At 39.3% G+C, this 23,785-nt stretch overlaps 1 protein-coding gene across 2 annotated transcripts in view; it reads right to left on the reverse strand.

Annotated features, from left to right (window-relative positions):
• TAPT1 (transmembrane anterior posterior transformation 1) overlaps positions 1-15,098 on the reverse strand; it is a 55,579-nt gene extending 40,481 nt beyond the window's left edge. The window contains exons 1-4 of one of the 2 annotated variants that reach the window (XM_058024666.1): positions 14,882-15,098; positions 10,405-10,535; positions 6,204-6,322; positions 1,166-1,189 (exon numbers count right to left, since the gene is read on the reverse strand). In XM_058024666.1, coding sequence (XP_057880649.1) covers positions 1,166-1,189; positions 6,204-6,322; positions 10,405-10,535; positions 14,882-15,098 — 491 coding nt within the window. The remainder of the gene's footprint in view (positions 1-1,165; positions 1,190-6,203; positions 6,323-10,404; positions 10,536-14,881) is intronic. The other variant, XM_058024667.1, reaches the window with a different exon arrangement.
• Between the last annotated feature and the right edge of the window lie 8,687 nt (positions 15,099-23,785).

Raw genomic sequence — 23,785 nt, forward strand, 5'->3', positions numbered from 1 at the left:
AATCATCTTTTAGAGTCATTTGGGTTTTGATTGTTTTGTTTTTTTTTTAAATCAACAGGCAATCAATGTATTTTCTTGTTTATTGATACAATTCACTGCATTTTAATGGATTTCTTTAGTTTAGACTATTTAATCTCATCCAAATAACTCATATTACTCTAAACAATTACTCCTATGAAGTCAACACATACAAAATTTCCAATACTGATGTCATATATACAGTAATTTAAAGATATGAATACAGTGTCACTGCAAAAATGTTTTAGATGGATATTTTCATCTTAATAACATACACAAATACATATTTTAAAGCTTTTGTAAGAATAATAATGTTGACACTTTAAAAGGCCTTTTTATTTGGGTTTATTGTTCTGCTAATGCACTGAAGAAGACTTTTAGCATTTTACCAGTTTAAGAATGTATTTTACAGCAAACCTCTTCTAACTGTATTATTTATTCAATGCTAACATTTTCAAACAGGCAACCATTGAGGAGTATATATATAATATATTTCAATTATTGATATTGTGGTCTAGTTAAAATTTTGCTTAGGTATCTTTTCTCTCTCCATTTTACATTGAAGATACTTGGACGGAAACTGAACAATGGGGTTTGTTTTATGTGTAGTTTTTACCAGACTCTCTATTCTTCAAGATATCCTTCATAAAAGAATTGTGGTGTCATAAATTTCTAATTTTACATGAAGCACTAACTAAAATTGTTACATTAACACATAAGGTATATTTTCCTGTTAGCATAATTAAAGATGTAATGGAAAATAAAATCCAAGTGAGGTTGTCTGAAGTGTATACTTGCCCACATAAATACACACTAAAATTCTTTTAAATGGACTATGCAATCTATTGGAAATGTTTTCCTACAATTATGATCAAGTTTGGCTTCAGGAAAAGAGGCTATTTTGAGAAAATCTAATTTCCAGTTTGAGATTTTAAGAAGCTGTACACCATACACTATGCAGGACTTCACTCATGTACAATTGTGATTCTACAGAATTATACGAAAAATACATCCCAAATGTGGACTTCTAAGAAATTGAGAGCCAAGCTTGCCAAGATTAGGTGGCATTGCATTTCTCAAACAATAAAAAGCTGCTACATGCACACAATACAGCACGAGACCATGCTAAGAATGAAACAAAACCAACCTTGCTGTTAGGCCCCGATGAGAGCTGCCTCAAAAAATAAATAAAAAAAAAACAAAACAAAACGAGGTTTCAAATAAGTGACAGCTAGAATAAGCTTTCATTAGGCTTTTATTTTTTAAATAACAGAATCAAATATAACTGAAGATAGTTAACAAACATATGCGAAACTGCTGTATTTTATTACGCATAGAATTATCTATGAGTCTAATACCAAGACACCAGGCAATGAACTTTCTGAACTCCCTAAGATTGAGGTTAAGCATTACAAAAAAACCTGCTTTAAGTACAAACAAAAATATAGCTATGAACCTGACTGAAGCAGTACTTAGAAGAAACCTCAAAAAGCTTAAGGCACTATAAACTGAAGTACAGCAGGGGCTATAGTTTTTCCAAGACAGCCTTTTTTATACTGGGCCACATTGGTCCACAGGCACTCTACTTTAAAACTAAGATTACATCATTGTGGAAATAAGTTAAGTTACACAAAAATACACCTACCACAAATTGCACTGAATCAATCTCATGTGTTTGTTATGAAAATTAAGTGTTGGTTCCTCCTTTGAGGTATGTTGGTTAATTTAGCTATACTACTCATTTGTAACCAGGCTTTTTACTGATTACCTGTAGATGTGCGAATTTGGCTGACCTGACAGCACAGAAATAAAAAGAAAATCAGGATTTACTCACCAAGGAGGAATCCTGTGACACCACATTCCATCCTATAAAGGAAGTGAAAGTGCTCTTCCCTTCGGTCTGATTTACAAGAAAGAAAGAAAGAGAAGGTTGTAATGTTGCTACACTATGCACTGTTATGGAAAGGAGAAAGGAGCACTTGATCTGAGAGTACACTACAGAAAAAAATTGAATGCATCTTCCTTTTTTGGTTGGTAGAAAGCTGAACATTTCCGTGGCCAGATGCACAACTTCCTAAATGAACTTCAGGTGACAAAAGGAAGTTTATGGATTTCATAGTTAAGTTCCTCAAAGAGAAAAAAAGGCTTGGGAGTAAGTGTATAACAGAGGTTCAAAATTTTTTAGTAGCCTGATAATATGAACAAATAAATAATGTCCATAAGAAGAATGCCACTGTATTTGTTTGTTTTATTGTTCCAGATATGCCTTATTTCTACAGTTTCTTTCTTGGAATAATGCTGTTCTATTTATTTCTTATTGAAAAACATGAATCTGTAAATTCACAGGAGGCCAATGAGAATTTTAAAATGTACATGCAATATAGCTGAAGTTATTAATGTTATTGCTGACAGGACCTTAAGTCACTTATTTTAGAGAGCAGAGTAAAAGAAAAATACTGAACAGGTATTTATAATCTACCTATATCTACTTCCACATGGAAAAATTCACAGAATATTCTGAGTTGGAAGGGACCCACAAGGATCATTAAGTCCAACTCTTAAATGACTGGCCTGCACAGGGACTGAACTCACAACTGTGGTGTCACTGGCACCAGGCTCCAGTTCCTGGCGGGATTCAGCTCGGGAGGTGCTGAGGCATGTGAGGGGTGGGTGGGTGCTGCTCACACAAAGCAGGGTCTTGTTGGGCTTCCACTATCAAGGTGCTGCCCTCATCCCTGGACCCACTCCTGCCCGTGGGGGGGTGGGGAACCCCTGCAGATGAGGTGTGTGTGGGAGGTCTCTTGGAAAGGTTTTGTCAATCTATCCTTACATGTCAGAAAATACATAATCTCCTACTGTATTTTTTTGAGAAAACTACAATTTGGAGAAAAAACCCTCACTTTCCCTCCCAAATCCTTTCTTGCTTTGTGGAGATGATGGAAAATGCCTTCAAACATAATTAAATTGGGAGTCTTATCAGAGTTTCACTAACGTGCAATTTTAGCTTTCATATCATGGTGCCTCACAAATAATACAGAAGAGATTTTCCACATTCCCATATTGCCCTTTATTGGCATGCAACATATTTTCAAGAAAAATTATAAGTTAGCTCTATGAAAGAGCTTCAAAAGAGGAAGTGATATGAATCTACCCAGCATCTCTGGGTCTGAGGTATTGATAAAAAAATTGTCTGAATTGTAAAATGAAACTTTCAACCTTGGGTAGAGTCAGTTTTAGGAACCTGTCACCAAGGACCCTAATTCAAACAGAACTCCACCAGGTACACTGCTCTGTCTACCTTGGCACATACTTGGCTGGAACAATGAATCTTTTATGCTGTCAAAGAATGTTTTCATAAGGTGAGAATAGTCTAAAAGATTCAAAGAGAATAATTTAGGAAAGTTCTTGTCTCAAATACAGTAGAGCTGTTTTTTTCTAATTTCAAAAGATGTTATCTAATTTTGTAAAGTGCTTGTTAATTTTTTTAAAAGCACCCTGTCACTTATAGAGCACAGACTAATGCAATTGCACCTGCCAAAACTACCAAAACCATGCAATGATTCAGCCTTTGCCAGTTTGATCTCAGTAATTAAACAAAGCATTTAGTTCACTCAATGATAGAATCTTGGTTTCTTCTGACTGAAGTTCTTGAAGTTTTTAAAAAGATTGCTTTGTCAGCGCCAATATAGCTCTGACAAAAACAGAGAACTAAATTTGCTCAAAAGGAAAGATCAAGTGATGAGGAAGGATGACAGAAGTCAAACAGTGCTTACACTGTCTAGGCAGAAAAAGTAAACTATTTTCTTTGAGATACATTACTCTTTGTTTCCTTTCAGAACTCCGTAGAATGAAATATTCCAACATGTGGAAGAGGCTATAAACCACTTCCCCAGTATTTAAGCACTTTGCATAATACACCATAGACAGGAATTAGCCCATTTATATAGAATGTGGTTTCATTGTTAAAAAAAAAAAAGGGTAATATAATCTTTCTCTACACTGAAAAGAGAAGGTAGAATTATGAGGAAATAAATAAGCTGAAGAGTAAACTGGAAGGGAAACAGAACAGTCACTGCTCAATTACTCCACTGAGATGTTGAGAGAAAAGTCAGGATGAAGGGAGGAGCACTTTTATTTACTACACAGAATGGAATATGATGTGGCAGGTTCAAGTAACAACTAGTCAACATTTATTTGATATTTGCAAGGAAGAACAAGCCAGAAGATAAACAGCCACCTGCTTTGTAAGTACCTTTTATAATTACAAATGTGCTTTACTTATTCAAATCTATTTTGTTACAAATACATAAAACTGTATTTCTTGAGCTGGAAGAAAATCTCAAATATTTTTTGCCATAACAAATAAAATCAGCATAACTACAAAAACCAAGAAAACCCCCCAAAATTCAAAGTGCATGCTCTGAATACTTGGAAATAAGAATTATTACATCTGAAGACGTTCCATTACATGAGTCCTAAAATTTTCAGTAAAAAGCCACAAACTTTAGAACATGAATGAATTAAACAAAGCCTCTACTGAACAAGTAGAGATTCTAGTGAACTAGATTCCAACACATTGGAAGAAATTGCTTCAGGAGTTGTTACAAAAACAAAGACTTCTTCACTCAATCTCAGCTTCACAGCATCTTACTTGATAACACTTTAACACAGTCAAGTTCAACAGATTAAACCACCTTCTATTGTCCCTGACACACAAAATACTGTCAAGCAAGGGGAATAAATATTAGCATTGCAGGTGCATGAATGCATATATACACATAGCACATGCATGTGAGTGCATATGGCGCTTCAAATGTCACTTTTGTCAGCATACTGAGCAACAACCTAAAACAGTAATTGGTCTTTGAAATCTTTAATTGTAATTTCAGAAGAGCAGAAAATTTCTTTGCCAAAAGCAAAGCTGAGTTTATAAACAAGGAAGAACACTTCTAAAACAGAAAAAAGTAAGATTCAAATGATAAACTGAACCCTGTTACATTTACCTGAATTTAGTAATAGCATCTATACAGATATCTACAAATAGGCACAGAATTTGCCTTGTCATCAGGCTAAAACCAAATAACTGTTATTTCTACACAGCTAAGAAAACTCTCTTGACCTACTAACTCTGAAGTTCAGTTCAAAATTAACAGCACAATAAAACACTAGAGACTGCCATCTAGTGCCTATGTTTAACATCACAAACACAAACATTCAGCTTTAGACTATATTTTACAATATTATATTTTTGCAACTAACTAGCATTTGCTTGTAATCAGAACATACATTTCTAAACTATGCATCTAAAAGATCTTCACATATAAAAGACAATATTGATAATGCAAATACAAACAACATAATTTAAAAAAATTCAGTAACCATAAATCAACTTCAAGTTTTGGCAAATTCAGAATAAAGATCCTGAAGTCTTTATTCATTCTAGAGAAAAAATTACATCAATACAACTGCTCCTTTTATTTTAGACTACACTTAAGGCTTACACAACCAACTTTACCATGAAGTAGCAGGTTTTATGAAGGAGATTAATTCTATCCAATTTTTGATGTCCATGCCAGAAAAACTAAAAACTTTATGTATTAGCAACTTCTTAGTATTGACATGAACAGAAAATCAAGGCATGAAGATCTAATATTTCTTAATATTCTGCTTGGTTTTCCTCTCCACGTTTCACTCCCTAGGATTCTTCAGATGAAAGAGAAGAACACTTTTTATTGAGGGATCTTTTCAGGAAAGTTTTCCATAAAAATAAGGAAAGCCTTAACTGTTAAAAAATAAACAACTTCTCTTTTGATATCAAAGAGGCTATCAAAACACATGAGCCAAGCCTAAGAAATTTTTTAAAAATGTTCACATAGATGTCAGGTAAAAGAACAAAACTATAAGGGAAGGTTACATCTCTCTCCTTTACTAACTTGGATATGCCTAAGTGGTGCTGTTATCAAACTGTTGTGTCTGAGGGAAGCAATGGTGACAGTGACTGCTGGTAAAGCTTAAAGGTCATACACACACCTTTACTTTGGCTACCTTAGACTGAGACTTCTATTTTTCAGTGGAAGAAGTCATTAGTAGTTCAAACAGCACTGAAAGGCCATAAAATGAAGCATACACATAAATGGTGAAATATCATTTAAGGGTATCAACACCTTTCTCTTGAATCAACTTACCGTAAGCCATAGCAAGGCAAAGTGATGAACCGGAACATTGCCAGAAAAACTCTCAAAGGAAGCAGGGTGAACACATACAGAAAAGCATCCAGGCACAAAAAGATTCCAAAAAACATCAACTAAATTACAAAAATAAACAGAAGTACGTTAGTAGTTTATAAAATTCACAAGAAGTTTATAAAGAATTATGCTATGAAATATACATTTACATAAGACTAATTAAGCAAATAAGCACAATATGCTCACTTGTTCAATCAGCTGAACCATAAAAAAAAATTAACATGTTATGCATTTGAAGACTGTTCAGCAATTCTGCACCACAAGGTCCAAGTAATGAAGGCTTTTGTAGACTTTCACAGCTCACTGAACTTAGTCTTTATTTAATATATAAACTGCAGTTGAATATACCTGCAGCTCATTTTCCAATGGTGACTTTCCTGTAAGGTTAACAAAGTTCATGTTTTAACCTTAGGGGAAAACCAATAGAGTTGTGTGTAAATGTGCACAGCCATTTTCTTCCTATCTCCTTTTTCAACATTATTTCCTCACCCCAAAAAGTTTTCTATTACCTTGTAAATTACAGCTGTGGTGGAACTCCTTCAAAGAATAACTACCTTTTTCATACAAAGAACATAACACACAAAGTTCAAATGTCTTATCCTTAATTTACACAAACATTAAAGCCATTCATTGTGGCTACAAGCCAAGGAACTATATGATAATTAAACTAGACATAAACTCCACAATTCCAAAGCTCCCATAGATCAGACTCTGCCCACATGACATTCCTTCTTTAGCTACTCTTTAGATGATTCTGTGTTCTATCTAAATGGAAATCTAGAAATATGGTTTTATGCTTTGGTCAGACTTGAGGCAGTATTTTTTCCTGCAAGGATAATCCCATAGAAGCCAGCTTAACTGGCTACACAATTTAGACTAGCAACATCTAAGCAGACCCACATAACCATGTCAGATATGCATTTACATGTGAAAGTTGTATGTACTGCTGATGGGAAAGGAATATACTTGGGGTGAGGGTGTAAATCAAAGTACAAGTAAATTACTTTTAGTTCTCACAGTCCCTTTGCCTTTCAAAGTACCTTCTTTGTTGGTTGTGCAATGGCCAGTCCCATGTGAGCACTCTTACACCTCATACACTGTAACTCCAAAAGCAATCCTACAGACTGCACCCCAGAACAACTATCTACAGGCCATGTAAAACAACTGACTTAGGCACAACAGCACTGCCATCATTCCTCAATTTTTATTTTCCTTTATAATATTATTTCAACCAATTCTACAGAGGTAAAATACTTCAATACAATCATGATGTTAAGGTCTCTTTCCTGATATTTACTCATTCATCTCTAGTAGTATTTTCTAAAATGTCATCATTTTTAGTTATTATTCAAAGTTATCAGGAGCAGTGGTTACATGAACTGTGGATAAATTTATGCACTGCCTTAATATGTCATTAAGCTATCTATTTATTTTAAAGTAACTTTTAAACTAGGTTTTGAATATTCAAGCACTAAAGATGACCAGAACTGAACACTTAGTATTTTTAAACTCCTTAACTCCAACAAAACAGAAAGACAGCCTGTCATTTTGCTTGTGTTCCTTGAGGACATCTTTATAATCTCAAAAACAACACTACTTTTTCTTTTAGATTTAGACAGACTTCTTCTCCCCCTGAGTGCAATGACTGTTTTTCACGTTTTATAAGCTTGCATTAATATTTGCAATTATTGCTGAATGTCCTCATTTTCCCAATGTTTTTACTACACACACCCAATGAAATATAATCAGTGCTGAACCTTCTACTCCTTTCTGTAAACATTATTTCTGCTGCTCCATTAGGGAACTAACAGAAAAGCTTACAGAGCTTTTCCATTATCATAAATATAATTTAACACAGGAGCACAAAGTTTAACTTTGAGATCAACTAAAACCTGTTCCCTTAAGATGGCAGGAACAGAGACTACCAGATCACCTTATTTAGTATAAGTAACCTACTAAATGAAAAGTTCCCACTGAAACTACACAAAATGCCTGAGTGGAGGTATCACTTAGATGGTGAATTATCAAGCTTCTCTAAACAAAGAAAGGGTGCTCAGAACAACAACAAAAATACCACCCTTTGAACATTACTCTCCTGTCTAAAATTATGGATAATTTAAATAAGTGCCTATTAAGTAATATCTCCCAAGATTAGGCTTTGATAAATTCACTCCAATTTATTCTGACTCTACCTGATTATAGTTTTCAATCTTATTCTGTAATTACACTATTAGGTAGCAAACAAAAGAAACCATCAAGAAAATTCTTCTCTTCCTTTACTAGTGCCACACATGCTTTATTTCAAGTAAGTGGATTTTTGTATCACATTGGTAAGCAGTTTCTGCAACAGGTGATGATCTGTGCACTATTTAGTTGGTCAATTTGATAAAGTTAGTATGCATACTAACATGGACTAAGCCAAGGAAAAGAACTAAAAAATTATTTCATCATCTCAGCGTAAAAAGATAACTATCATTTAAAAAATCTCTTTATTATTCAGTTTCATAATATTTCATATTCAAAGCACAGAGTGAAGTTTGATTTACCATGCAAAACCCATCAGGTGTACCACTTACAGCATTAATCTTATTTATAAAAAGACTACTGGATATTACACATTCTTACACACCAAAAATTTTATTGAAAAGCTATGGTGACAATCCTTCAGAATAATTTCTGTGCTTTGGAGACAGCATGTAATAATCTACATAATTAAAAATGGAGATGATGTAAAAACGCTGTCATTGAACTGAGTCTCTACCATAAGTGGAATATTCTATCATGAACTGGAATGGGTAAATACTGAGGATGTGAAGACACCATCCCTGGAGGTGTCCAAAGCCTTCAATCCTGAACAACCTGTTGTAGGTCACACAGCCTTAGGCAAGGGCATGAACTACTCCATGGGTCCATTCCAATCCCATTCATTCTGTGATTTTCTGCAGTAACTGACTGGGAATTTAATTTGGTAAAGCCAGGCACACCATGGCTGAAGGATGAATTTAATGATACTGAAGGGGGAACATGAACACACTACTGACCAAGGGAATCCTGCCCACCCTTCCTTCTTCCTCCACTGCTCTTTCATCCTTAGTTATGAAGCTCCCCTTCTGTCCTTGTGCAGACTCTGGATTCTCAAGAATACTGGCTGAGCAAATCAGGGCAGTATTCTAGCAGAGAGCAAACAGAGCAAGGGAAGCATAACATTCTCTGCCAAACTACAAGTGGATTTAACTCCTGGAATGGTCCAACAAGAACCACAGCTCACACAAAACAGGCAGCATGCATGAAGTAGGAGACTGAAGTGGGAGAAGAACAGTTCAGTTCTTCTTCTTCTCCTTCAGTTTAAATTAAAATGATTTAGCCCTATGTAACTTCATCCCTTCCCTAGAGATTTTGGGAATTTCAGCAGTATTAATTTTAATGTTATCATTACACTGCAGCCTAGCCAAACCTTATTACCAATGGTGCCTTACTCATCAATCCTGAGCACACTGCTGCTGCTGCTGCTCCCAAATCAACATGGCTAAGCCAGAACAAAACCTTGGCTCACTGCAGAGCCAGAATATTACCTAAGCTGACATAGAGGAGGAGGCAAGAATCCCTCAGGAAGGGCCATAACACTGGGACAGAGAGGGGAGATGTGGCAAATAGTGGCAAGAAACAAAAGAAAAGAAAAACTACAAAAATTAAGTTAAAAACCGTAGAAAAACTCATCTGTCACCATTGTTTTTATAAGACTGAAACCTTCCCATCCTCAGAGAACTTTACATTGGAAAAAAATCTTTGAAAAAAAGATTTTTTTAAATGTAAAACTACATTTTGCTGTAAAAATGTTTCTTTTTCTTGATTATTCCTTTAAGGATCAGTGACATCTATATATTTGAATTAATTTGTCATCATCTGCACTTGTTTGTCTTTTGTCTCTGCTAATAGCATGAGTTGCCAGCAGCAACAAGAAAACAGGCAAAAAAAAAAGCTGAAACAAAAATGTTTAAGTTAGTAACATTGAAAAATATCATTATAAAGGTTTACATCTTGTTTTTGTAGCAAAAGTGTTTTAAAAATAAACAGTTCTTTAAATCATTTAATTCAACATATTTCATCTGTAAATGGAATCAAAAGTTAGAGCATACTTCACCTTTTCCAGCTCTTTAGGTATCCGCATGCACGTGTACACCCGCTCCCGCCGCTCTGTGTATTTTGCCTCATTGTGCTCAAGGAAATAACCTCTGGTCAGCTCGGCACTGATGAACCTCAGCAAGGAAAGATCTATGCACAAACACACACAGACACGAGTCACTTCAGGCACGGCCTCCAGAGGGTGAGAAGCTGCTAACATTTGTTACTTATTACTTGTTACATGTTGCATTTGCATAGCCTCTAACCCAGAAGGTTTTGCTGATGGTTAAATAACTTTGCACGGAAGGAGTTACAGGAGATGCAATCCAATGCTCTCCACTCCATTTCCCAGCTGCCTCCCAACAAACAAGCCGCTTTTCCCAGGCAATCAGACATCCACTTCTACAAAACATTACTCAAAGCCGCTACACAAAATGCAACATGCTGGGTGAATCTAATCCTTAATGTATTATCAGACCTCCTAAATTTACTAAACTCCATTTTTGACTTCTTAAAAGCTATTTTCTCACTCGGCAACATTAGCAACTTGTTCTTTATTTTAAAGAATAGCTTTCCACAACAGCAAAGCGTTGACAGACGTGCGATCCCAAGCGGTTCAGTGCACAAACACACAAACCTCTGGGATCAGGTCTTTCACCACCAAAAAGCCATCAGGCACATACAGATCACCTCTGCTTTAATGGCTGTACCTAAATAACCTGAAGGCTGACTGGCCTGTGTTTAAGCAGCTCATATGGCTTCTATAAAAGACTTTGCACGGAAGAGTCTTACAAAATTTATAACATATGAAATTATAATTATGAAATTCAGGCTGTTAGCAAAAGAAGGTTGAACTAAAGTTTCAACACTCACAGCCAAGGTGTGACATTACCACCTCCTTGTAACACTTCAGAAGTGACAGAACACTACAATGAAGTTCAACATCTCTGATTACTGGCATTTAAAACTAGAAACTCTGGTTCACACAATACCCAGAAGATGAAAATCACTCATCTAGACAAACAAATGAAAAGCTAGAGACACCTACTATGATACACACACGTTCACAAATGGTAAATTCAAATTTCAACCAAAGTCTTAGGGACGAGAGGAGGGAGAAGTAACCTTGCATGGTAGAATGCTCTGCATTTTTCAGGGCAGGAAGAGGCTGTATATACATCCTTAGCAAAACAACTCAGGTAACAGCTGTTAAGAGTGGAATGCAAGTATTGACACTCTGCATGAAGAATTCACCCAAAACTGTCTGAAGCAATGCCTTCTCAATATTCATCACATGGAAGATGAAGCCTTTCACAGTAGCCAGAAGTTTACAAAGTTTTAAAGCAAAGAAGGAATCAGCTCAAGCAGAAATATAAAAGAAGCAAAAGAGGGTGTGCTTACAGCCTGCATTACCTTGGGTGGGAGGTGTGATTACAACCTGGAGGCACCTTGTAGTTTGTGGTGCTGCATTAATATTCTCCATGTATCTGCTATTGTGGTTTAGCATATTGCTGGTACTGGCTGTAAAACTCACTAACTAGCTGTTAATTATGTATTGTTAATAAATCATGATTTTCTTTAAACTATGAGAACTGACCCATTTTCCAGTGTATGAGCTTGTCACTGGATAGTGATTTTGATGATCCACTTCCACTAAGTAGGCCAAAACCACTCAAAGCCTTAAAGGCATTTAAAAACAAACAAAACAACATGTTGCTTAATGGGTAATAATAAACTAATATTTACATGTGAAGTCTCAAACAAAGTTCAATCTGTGAAATCACTGCTCAGACCTCTTGTAAACTTGTTTTCTGGAGTCTCCCTTTCTAACACTATCACTTTAAACTTTTTTGGTTATGCCAATTCTTCAACATTTAAAAACTTGAAAGTAAAACCTGGCATGTATAAGCACACCAAATAATAACTCTGTTAAATGCCCAGGTGTTTTTTCTTCCACCTTAAATAACCAACCTTCTCTAACTTAAAGATAGACCAATGTCAAACAACTGAAGTTTCCTGCACAGTAAATATATGCATTTGGGTGAGTACCATGGGGTAATTTATGAGTCCCTGCCAACTTCAGATATTCTAAGAATTTAGCTAATGAGCTATTTGTTCCCACCCCTTCTTACCTAACACAAAGTATTTTAGAGGTCTATCGCTGAAAACCAAATTATTTTAAGTTTCCAACCCCTTAGACTTTCATGCCCTAGATATTGAGGGATAATCAATCCTCCTGACTGAGCCTGATCAATACACAAGCTCCAGAGTGTGACTGCAAAGTCCCCTCGGCAGTGCCAGGGATGCACTGGAGCACACAGTCAGTCACAGCCACCTCCCTCCTTCCTGCCACCCAGCAGCAGCCTCAGCTCTGTGCCAGCTGTGAAACAGATCAGGGCTGACCCTGTAGGAAAAACACAGTAACCAAAAGAACAGCGTGAGACACCATGGCACAACAAAGTAATAAATCATTCCAAAACCAGCTTAATTCTGCTATCAAAGCATCAAGCAACATTTTCTTTTAAGAGCAAACTCTACCTCCCACTTCAAATTCTTTCCCTACTTCAAATCCCCCTCTTTTGCAGTCAAAGTTTTAGACTGTGGTCCAAGTTTAATCTGTTCAGACAGATTCATACTCTTAATGCTTACAGTATGCTCATTTACCTCCACACCTCAGGACAGGAGAGCATAAGCATCTTCAAAAAACACAAAAGACACAAATTCCTTCAAGGTAAGAAGACAGTGATTTAGCTAAGTTATACTTCAATGCATAGCTGCACAAAGGACAACCATTAACCAGAAAGGAGAGGAAAAGTTGAGGAAATGTGAAATGTATTGCACTTCAGTAAGTTTCTACTCTATAATCATTAATTTAATCCTAACTACAGCAGTTCCAGGCTCACTTCACTCCTGTCAATCCTAAATACACACACTTCTTCCATAATTATGCCAATTAATCAAGAAAATATATCTTTTAAAAAGTTTTCTTCTCCTCTAATCAACTTCTCTTTACAGTACTAACGTATTGCTACCCTTAGACGGGTTGGGATTTTTAGTTGCTCAATCAAGAAGCCTGTTCTTATGTTTTCTTGCCATGAAACATCAAAGAGCACTGAAGGTTTTTAACTATTTTAAAATTTCAAATCAATTGCATGGACACAGTAAAGTATTCTCCAGCACCTCCAGTAACAATCCTCTTTTTATAAAGTTATTTGTTCAGTTGATTTTCAGGCACGTGGGTATGTGTCTTGATCATTCTTTTTTTTCACCTCAAAGCACTTCATACTACTGCAATCAAGCTAATTCCAACTATGAAAAATTACATCACCTTTACATTCTGTAGTGTTCATCAGCATCACAGAACTGCAGTCAATGATGCTGCACGTCTGATGATCTAACACATCAGAAACAGACACTGCACCCATCAAACTCGAAGGAAAGCATTCAATTATTGACACATTGTTAAAGTTAAATCCTAATTCCCATTATTTTATTTTCTTTTTTTTTTTATAAGATCTGTGTTATCACATTCAAGCCAAGACTGAAAAAGCCTTGAAAGTTTTACACTTCAAGCACTTTCCAGATTTTAAGCAAGCCAATCATTCAAGAATACAGTAGCAATATAGTTATTTATAACCGTACAACATTAAATTAATCCTGACACGGTGACTGACGTTTTTTACAAAAACGGCAGGGGTATTTTAAAAAGTTACTTAGTAGGTACCTGAAATAAGCGGTTGAAGCCTGAATGTAAATATAGCTTCATACTGATAACAAAGGCCATGACATTTCCCCTTATTTTTCCTTATAAATCCCCAGCTGGCAAATTTAATTTACTTTAAATAACTTTTAATAATCTGGGCACAACTTCAAAGTTCTAACAGCATCGTCAATGCCAGTAGCACAGGCAAAGACCACTGTAGTCGCAGCTGTGAGCGTGTAACAAGACCTGGTAAGACGACCAAACATTTCTAGCACTTCAGCAAGAAACTCGAGCGAGCCCGCAGCCTCCCGGCCCGCGCGGAGCGCTGCGAGCGGCCCCGCTCGCTCCCGGCAGGTACCGAGCCCGACAGCCGGAGTCCCACGCTGGGGCACAGCACCGCTCCAGGGTCGGTGCCCGTGGGGCTCGCACCCCTCCCGAGCAGCAGCGGCTGACAAGCTGCGTGACAGGGCACGGGGACCCGTCCGTCCGCGCTCCGCACCCCAGCACCCGTACGGGGACCGGGGCACGGCCGGCCAGGCGCACCCCGCCTCACGGAGCGACCCCACGGCAGGGCTGAGGGAGAGCTCCCGCGGGCCGCCCGCCGCTCCCGGGGCCCGCCCGCTCCCGGCGCACTTTTCAAGTCGCTCGCCCAAGTTCGCACGGGCGAACCAAGAGCCGCCCGCCCCGGGCAACGCCGCCACGGCCACCCCGGTACCCGGTGCGGGCCACCCTGTCCCAGGGCCCCCTCTGCCGCGAGGAGGAGCCCGCTGGCCCCGCCGCCGCCGCCCCTCACCCGAGAGGCTCCGCTTCTTCTTCCTGCCCCGGTCGCTCTCGTAGAAGCCCAACGTCTCCGTTCGCTGCTGCGGGGACGGCTGCCCCGGGCCGGCGGGAGGCGGCCGCGGCTCGCTGCTCCCCCAGAGAGTTTTCGGCTCCCCGCGGCCGCTGTCCTGCCGCCCTTCCCCGCCGCTGCCCGGCGCGGCGGCGGCGGCGGCGTCGGCAACGCCGGCCATGTTCGCCGCCCGCTGCGCGCCCGCCGCCCCCGCGCCGCGCGCCTGCCGGTGACTCATCACCGCGCGACAGCCGCGGGCCCGGCCGCGCGCCACTGCCCCGCGCGCGGGGGGCGGAGAGGGGCGGGCCGGCGCGCCGCCATGTTGCCGCCGTTAACCCCTCAGGGAACGGGCCCTGGCCCGGCGCCTCCCGCTGCCCCGCCCCGAGGCTCCCGCGGCTCTGAGTGTGCTGCGATGGAAGGCAGCAGCTTTGTGTCGGGGGCCGGACTCAGTGGGGCCTCCGCCGTTTTTCGTAAAACGGGTATGGCAGTCACGGTTTCACGCCCCCCTCCCCTCCCCTCGGGCCGTGGGACAGCAGCTCAAAGCGGTGGCTAACAAGGTGATTAAACCTTGAACCACGCAAATAAAGACCTTGTTCAAAAATGGAAAGCGAGTGGTGAATTATTAACTTTAAAGCCAACAGGGCTTCGGTGAACTGCAGAGCACGAGTTGGCCCGGGCCGGGCGCCGGAGGTCACAGCCCCGCGCTGCCCCGGCCCTGGCGGAGCCGCGGCTGCCGGGCCTGCCCTGCCCTGCCCGGCCCGGCCCAGCCCGGCTCGCCCGGAGCCCAGCGGGCCCCTCAGCGCTCGGACAGCCCGCGAAGCTCCCTCAGCGACCCCCACCAGCCCGAAAAAAGGGGCTGAAATGGCGTGGTTCGAAAGTGCTGGAAATGCCATTCGGTCCTGGCAGCGTGGTACTGGCGGTGATGAGGCTCGCTAGACACCGTCCTAATGAAAAATAATTGTTCCTGCCACAGGCTGTTTGTAATTTACACACAAAGGTGAGTATGAGAAGCAGGCAGCTCAAGGTAACAGTGAAGCACTTGTTTGCAAGGGAATTCACGTGGGCACGAGGACAAAATACCTGGTCTGAATTTCAAGTACGAGATCTCCTTCACATTCAGTTCTGTTGTTCTTATCACATATTCACAGGCCAGATTCGGTCAGCTTAATATTTAGCCATTCACCCTGGGAAAACAAAGAATGCTTTATTCTTTCTTTGGAAGGCCATAGTGGTCTTCATCTATAACTCTAACTTAATTGTACGGTTGTCTCAAAGAGCATTTTGGTCTTTGGATAGACTGGATATGCCCATTCCCATTGCCATTAGTAGTTGTAAATGCCCCAAATCTGGCATTTCAAGCCAAATATTGTATTTTCAATCAAAATTTTGTATCCAAGCCAATTTTGTATTCAATCCAATTTTTGTATCCAAATCCAAATCTTGTGTTTTCAGACAGGGGAGTGCTTCTTGCAGAAAGTGATACTGTGTAATAAGAGCATCAGAGAGGGAGCTATCAGTAATAGCTACTATACTACACATTTTCAGTCTGGAGTTTCTCTTTAGATGTAAAAAGCAGTTGGAAAAATAGGATGCAGAACAAAAGTTTCAAAAAAACCTGAAAAATTCTCTCACCTGAAGGGCTGGTGCAGTCTATGCAAAGTTCCATGATGCCCTGAGAGGTGTTCTGCTTCTCTCCTACCAACTGTATAAACTTTTATCCAACCATAAGATGCATTGCATGATATTTAAGGACAACAAATTGTCAGAACCTTGTGTCAGTCTTTCCAAAAAGAAGGTGCTTGCAGCATCCAGCATCATCTACATCTTTTTCAGGCCCACTGAGAAGCTATCTAATGAGTTGCTGGCACCAGTTGTGACAGCACATACATTTTTGTCTTCAGGGGTTGACCCAAGACAATCTTGCTTCATTTACAAGATCTTCAGTTTTCTGCTTGAAGTAATTCAGCTGAAGGCACGATGATATTATGACTGCAGTATGGTTCAGCTAAGAATTCACTCTACTTTTGACACTTCAAAAGCACTTTGAGCACATATCCTTGAGTTTCTACCCAGTGAGTCTTTCTGCTTTTTCTTTTTTGTTTTTACATACAGTTTATAAACATAATTTGCTGGATGATTAGTATGTTTTTTTCCACTTGCAAATACGTGTATTCCAAATATTACATGTGATATTTTGGCACAGAAGCCATTTCTGGAAGGTCAACCCAACTGCAGCAAAATCCAGTGTTTAGGTATTTGAGGCCTTGAACTAGTCAAGGCAGAGGAGAAAAGTTGCTTGGTGAGAAACGTTAGCAATGCTCATATAGGAATTAGTGGTTAATTATGATATCTGCTGTTGGGAATTATCTGGAACCATCTGCTGTTTGGGCAGGAAAAGCTGATTTTTTTTTTTGCCTTCCAAAGCTTATCTGCTTTGAGACACACTATGGAGTGACTCTGCAGCGCTGTTCACGAATCTTTTTCCTAAAACGATTTTCTTAGAACAAGACACAGCCCTGTCAATGTTCCCACAGCTGCAGTTCCACCTTTTTCCCCAAGAGATAATTAGCAGGTGGGGAGGAGAGGGAGGATTGTTTCAAAACAATGACTGTCTCCCAGGAGAAAAACCCAGTTTCATTCATAGAACAGCAAAAAACACTAGGATAGTGAATACAGACTGAGAAGTAAGGGCTACTTAAATTTTAGTAGGAATGCCAGCTCTTTTGATCTTTGAGGCTTGCTTTGCACAAGCTACTTCATTTTTTGCCCTAAATTTTCCATACATACAGTAGACTAATGCTTAAACAACACAAAAAGTATCTTATACATAATCATCAGAGAGGGATTTTTACCAATTTGATATCAGAAAAGTTTTTCTGGCACTGTTAAGTATTAAAACTTTTATAGTGTATTTAAGTATTAAAACTTTTATCCTGCTCAGCTGTGCTTTAGTCCCTCAGTACTCATTACTCTCTCTGACTGAGGAGAGTTCTTTTACTCTGAAGAACATTTCACATGGTTTAAAACTCCTCCTTTTTTGTAGTGGATTTTCCCCCCAAAAGCCACAACAAAAGGTCACTAAGAAGACTTGGAAAATGCATAATAATTTTTTTTGTAAGTGCTTTTTGCTGGCAGAACTTTGTTGTCTTTTCGGACCTTGTCTTGTCAGATCTATGTCATTCACGCCCACCAACTCAGCCCTCTTAAGAAAGATGATATATCAGTGATGTGTGTTCAAAAGAAGTAAACTAAGATCTTCTTTTTAGGTAGTAATAGAAACATGAAAAAAAGATCTATCACCAAAATTATATTTCATATGAGAGGTAAATTGCGGACATAGGTTAGGAAATGTGAACGAAGTCTAGAGAAACTCAGTGCACTGCCCCAAGCAGAGTTAAGTGAAAAAAAGAATACATTAAGTAACAATAAAGAAGAGGCAGGTGTTGAAATGATGATAATAGCAGTGCAATATGAAACAGTTACAAGTAACTGCAATACTCATAACTATGTCAAAACATCTTTTTTCTTTCCATTGTAAGCTTTTTGCTAGTGGGGCTCAAACTTCTTTAGACTTTGCAATAGCATTCAAAACAGACCAGATAGTAAAAATGTATGGTTTAATTATTTAGTTTCTTGAGTCTCCTGCAAGAATTATCTTGAATTGTGATCTTGAATGTGATTATGAATAATTTTTCATTTTTAAAAGTGTCATTGGTGTGCACACTTTCTCTGAGGAGGTTAGTTAACAAAATTAATGTTGAATTCTAAGCGCAATAATGCTGACTTATTTCCGCAATAAAACATTTTTAGCCTCTTTTGTAATATAAAATTTATTTTGTGTTGAGTTTGTGACTTTTGGTTCATCTATCTATTTATTATGTGAGTGTGTATCCATTTTTCTACTAAAGGCAGTGCATCTCTTAGCAACAACTGATATTAACTAACTTAGTTCTAAATCTTTCAGAGTTGCAGCTGTCATATATTTGCAAGGTACAAAAGTATTGGTTGGAAATATAATCTAATTCTGTCTCAGTCAGTTGTGTTTGGTAGCTGAAGTTAAAAATATCTGTTTACGCCCACAGGGGAAAAATCCCGTAAAGACTTTTTCTTCCATTTTATCTTCAACATCTAAGCAGCACATTAATTTTGCATGGGATAATCCTCACATATGAAAAGTAGTCTGTATAAGCAATTTTCATATGCTGTATCACTTTTTAAAAAAATCTCAATAGAAAATTACAATGCTAAGGTTTACCATATTTGTTACTATGTTGTAGGCAAAAGATTAAGTTGACTCCTAGGTAAGCTAAAGGCATTACTCAACATCAGCATGTCCTTGAATAATGAAAGTACAAATCATGTTATGCAATACTACAGTACCTGAAAGTCGAGTTTGACTTCTCAGTGGTACATTTCCATTGTTTGTTTGCTCTGGATACCTCATTATATACTGCAGTAGCACAGGAGCTACTGCACAGTTAAAAATCAGTGGTGCTTTCCAGTGGCATCATGATTGTCCACACCTGCCATCTTTGAAATTTTTGGGGAAATAGATGCTTTTATATGACATTTCATCCTGTGGGACCATTGTTCAAGCAGGACTGAAGGGAAGAGTTGCAGAAAGTTAGTTCAGTATTACAGGTCTTTAAATGCATGCTCACATTATCTTAAGAATAAAATTGATATAATTATTTGATTTTTAAGACTTCTAAGAGTTTCCCAGTGTAATATTTTTATATTTATTTTTCTTTCAAATTTCATGATTCTTTTTTATCAAGGCAATACTTTTTTGGTGATCATCAGAGACAGTGCTTTCCTGCCCATGACCTGATCTCCATTTCTCAGTGCCAAGATTTCTTCAGGTTTTATATCTTGTTTTAGATGCCACAACTAATTCTTAAACTGCTGCCTCTGCTGGAGTGCAAACATCTGAACCACTGACAGTTTTTATGTAAGAAGAGCAACAAAGTGTCTTTTCAACATCAGCATTACTGAACTCTATGATGAGCCATTTCTCCACGAAGTTCAAAGTAAAGTAAAATTTGAAAGTAGAGTAGCACAAAGATTCTTCAATTCCAAGTTACTTTTATCACAACCTTCACCCTGAGATGTTGGAAAAAAGGTTTTGTAATCTCTTCTTTTCTCTTTTTCTCACATTATGCGCCTGTAGCTTCATAACATTCAAAGATGGCTCTATACATGACAAGAGAGTTTTAAGTGTTATAAAATATAAGTGCAGCTGCCTTTGACTCCATCCCCAGCTGCTTCCTCAGGAAAGCTAAGCCAGACATGAAGTGTGAGAGGACTAGGTGGGAGGAAATCGGTGGAGAAAATGCTGATGGAAAAATGGTTATAAAGAGCTCCAAAAGCCAAGGATTGAGGAGAGCACCTGCCAAATAGGGTCTCAGCATCTAAACATGAGTTTCCTGAATGAAACTTCCAGTATCCTACAGAAATTGGCTGGTGTTTTGTTTAGGTGTCAGAAAAAATGTTGCCTCTAAAAATGGGTTTTCTAATGTATAAGTTTCAGTCTACCATTTCTTCATATTTTTCAGGTCCAGGGAGCAGAGATTAAATCCCAAATTTAGAGTGTCCAGAATGTTATGATTGAATTTACAATGAGTTTTCAGTCATGCCAAACCCGAGTGGAGATGGAAATCCCTGTTATAAGAATCATTAGCAATCAGGTTTGCTGTAAACGGTCCTATTGATTTTAACAAGTTGAAGATCTCAATTCAGCAAGAGCATTTCTGTTATGATAGTATAAGAAGACATATAGGTATAGAAATGCAGATATGTATAAATATACACATGTACAAGCTTTGTGCCTAAAATTAAGTTGTGAGATCTCTAGATCTTAAGTCTCTCACTTCTGGGAAACATCTCTGCTCAGAAGAGAAGTCAAATGTGTTTTTGATTTGAACATAAAGGTGTTATCTGACTTTGGGCAGTAAAAACCAGAGAATCACAGAATAGGTAAGACAGGGAGGGACCACAGTGGGTCATCTGGTCCAGCCTCCCTTCTCAAGGAGGGCCATGCCAGAGAATGTGGCACAGGGCTGCATCCAGACACTTCTTCAATATCTCCAGTGTGGGAGACTCCAGAACCTCTCTGGACAACCTGTTCCATGCAGTCACCTGTACAGTGCAGAAATTCCTCCTCATGTTCAGCTGTAACTACATGGCCCTCAGTTTCTGCCCACTGCTGCTTTTCCTATTGCTTGGCAGCACTGAGCAGAGCCTGGCTCCATCCTCCTGCCACCCTCCCTTCACACACTGACAGACATGGATGAGCTCCCCTCCCAGTTTTCTCTTCTCAAGTCTGAACAGGCCCAGCTCCCTCAGCCTTTTCTCATGAAACAGATGCTCATGTCCCTTCATCATCTTCATTGCCCACTGCTGGGTGTGCTCCATGAACTCCATGTCTCTCCTGTGCTGAGGAGCCCAGAACTGGACACAGCACTGCAGGTGTGGCTTCAGTAGGGCTGGGTAGAGGGGCAGGATCCCATCCCTCCCTGCTGGCAATGTTCTCCATGATGCACCCAGGGCACCATTGGCCCTCTTGGCCCCCAGGGCACACTCCTGGCTCAGGGACAGCTTGCTGTCCAGCAGGACCCCCAGGTCCTTCTCTGCAGAGCTGGGGTCTCCAGCAGGTCAGCCCCCAGCCGGTGCTGGTGCCCAGATTCATTCTTTTCCAGTTAAGGACCCTGAACTTGCCTTTGTTGAATTCCAGATGGTTCCTTTCTGCCCATCTCTCCACCCTGCCCACGGCCTTCTGAAGGGCTGCACTGCACTCAGGGGACCAGGCCAAAGCTCCTCCCAGCTTTGTGTTTTCAGTGAAGCTGCTGAGGAGGCACTGGACCTTCATTCCAGCCACTGATGAAGATGTTAAACAATCCTAAGACCAGTGTTGAACCCTGGGGCACACCCCTTGTGACAGGCCTCCAACTAGATCCTGTGCCCCTGACTACAAACCTGTGGGATCTGCTGTTCAGCCAGGTCCCAATTCACCTCACTGTCCACTCATCCAGTCCACAATTCCTGACCCTATGAGGAGGCTGTGGGAGACAGTGTTGAAAGCCTTGCTGAAGTCAGAGTGGACAATATCTGCTGCTCTCCCCTTATTCCTCCAGGTTTCCCCATAAAAGGCAATCTGGTTGGCTAAGCATGATTTATTTTCAATGAATCCAGGCTGACTATTGCTGATCACCTTCCTGTCATCCACGAGAAGAGATGGCCTCCAGAATGAGCCACTCCATTACCTTTCCAGGGACAGAGGTCATGCTGACTGGACAGTAGTTCCTTGGGTCCTCCTTCTCGTCCTTTTTGAAGACCAGGTGACATTTGCTTTCTTGCAGTCCTCAGCCACCTCTCCTGATCTCCATGACCTTTCAAAGATGATCATGAATGGTGTCACTTCAGTGTCTGCCAGTTCTCTTACCACTCATTGATGCATCCCACCAAGGCCTGCGTGTTCTTCACAAACATTGTGCCTCCTGTAGGACTAACTGAATCAATGAAGAGGTTCGGGGACACTAAGCTTAGATTTCTATGTGTGAAAAATTATCATTCATTTTGTAATTATACTTGCATGTGAAAACCATGAACTGTAGCATGCCCAGTAAAGGAAATGTATTGCTTATAAATATAGGATGAATGGCTTTTAGACTAAATATTCAGTCATTGTAAGTCAAAATAAAGTCATGACCTTTACTGTACTCATGCAGTGTTCATGAGGTCAGGACTGGTTTTGAAATATTCAGAGTTTGAAAGAATAAATGTTTTATTGTTTAATTGTTATTTGTTATTTAAACAATGCTAGCATAGGTACACTTAATCCACTTAATCCATATAAGAAGGGTGAGAAACTTTCTACAGAACTGTTCTTCATGAACACACATTGTTTTTTACATATATAGACACAGAAATGTTTCTTTACATATATATGATAATGAAATACTGAGATCAAGGTCAGCTTTAGGAGCTGGAATCAAGGTCAATTTTAAGTATTTTTTTAACATAAAGATCAGCTATTCTCTTTCAGGAAGCGCTTCAGTGTTGTGTTTTTTTAATAATAATCATCCCTTTAGATAAGCTTTTGCTTTATTTATTGGTTTTGTTATTAACACTTACAGTTCAGTTGCCAAATGTGAGAACAGAATTTGGATCAAATTCAACTCTAAATTAATTTCAGTAACACCAATATAGTCTGTATGATCTTTTTTTTTTAAATGTTAGCATGCAGGTGTAGAGTTTTGATACATTTACAAAGTATATCCATCAATGTATCAAATTGTGTCTATCAACAGCATGGTGAGAGCATCAAGGGAATGATTTCATATGTGCCAAAGACCCTCTGTAGTAGCCCGATGAGATAAGAACACATCATCAACTGAACTCAAAATTTCCTGTCCTTTTTTTGCTCAAGTTGTATATTTTAAGCAGGCAATTTTAATTTGGCAGGCTCCTTACAAGTCCAATTATCATTTGGAACTGCAGGAGTTGGAATTGCTTTACCTTGATGAGTAACAAGATCCAGTGGAATGTATTGGGATTGTGTTGTTGTGTTGTTTCAGCACTGACAGATCATAAAGAAAGGCACTTGACACTGAAAATGCTTAATATTTCTTCAGAGTAACCCTACCTGCCCTGTATTTCAATCGACTAGCACAACTATAACTAAACATAATTTTTCCTTTCCATTTTCAAATTATTTTTGTTGTGAGATTCTGTAATTCTCAACAATTTATATGCCCCAGAGTCACATTTTGAGTTAGCAGAACTCCTGGAGAGCCATCAAGTGTAAAACTTGAGATTCTATTTGTCAGTTGCTGAGTTCACATTGGAATACCAGAACATATGTCTTGG

The sequence above is a fragment of the Melospiza georgiana genome, chromosome 5 (genome assembly GCF_028018845.1).
Source record: "Melospiza georgiana isolate bMelGeo1 chromosome 5, bMelGeo1.pri, whole genome shotgun sequence".
NCBI classification, from domain to species: Eukaryota; Metazoa; Chordata; class Aves; order Passeriformes; family Passerellidae; genus Melospiza; species Melospiza georgiana.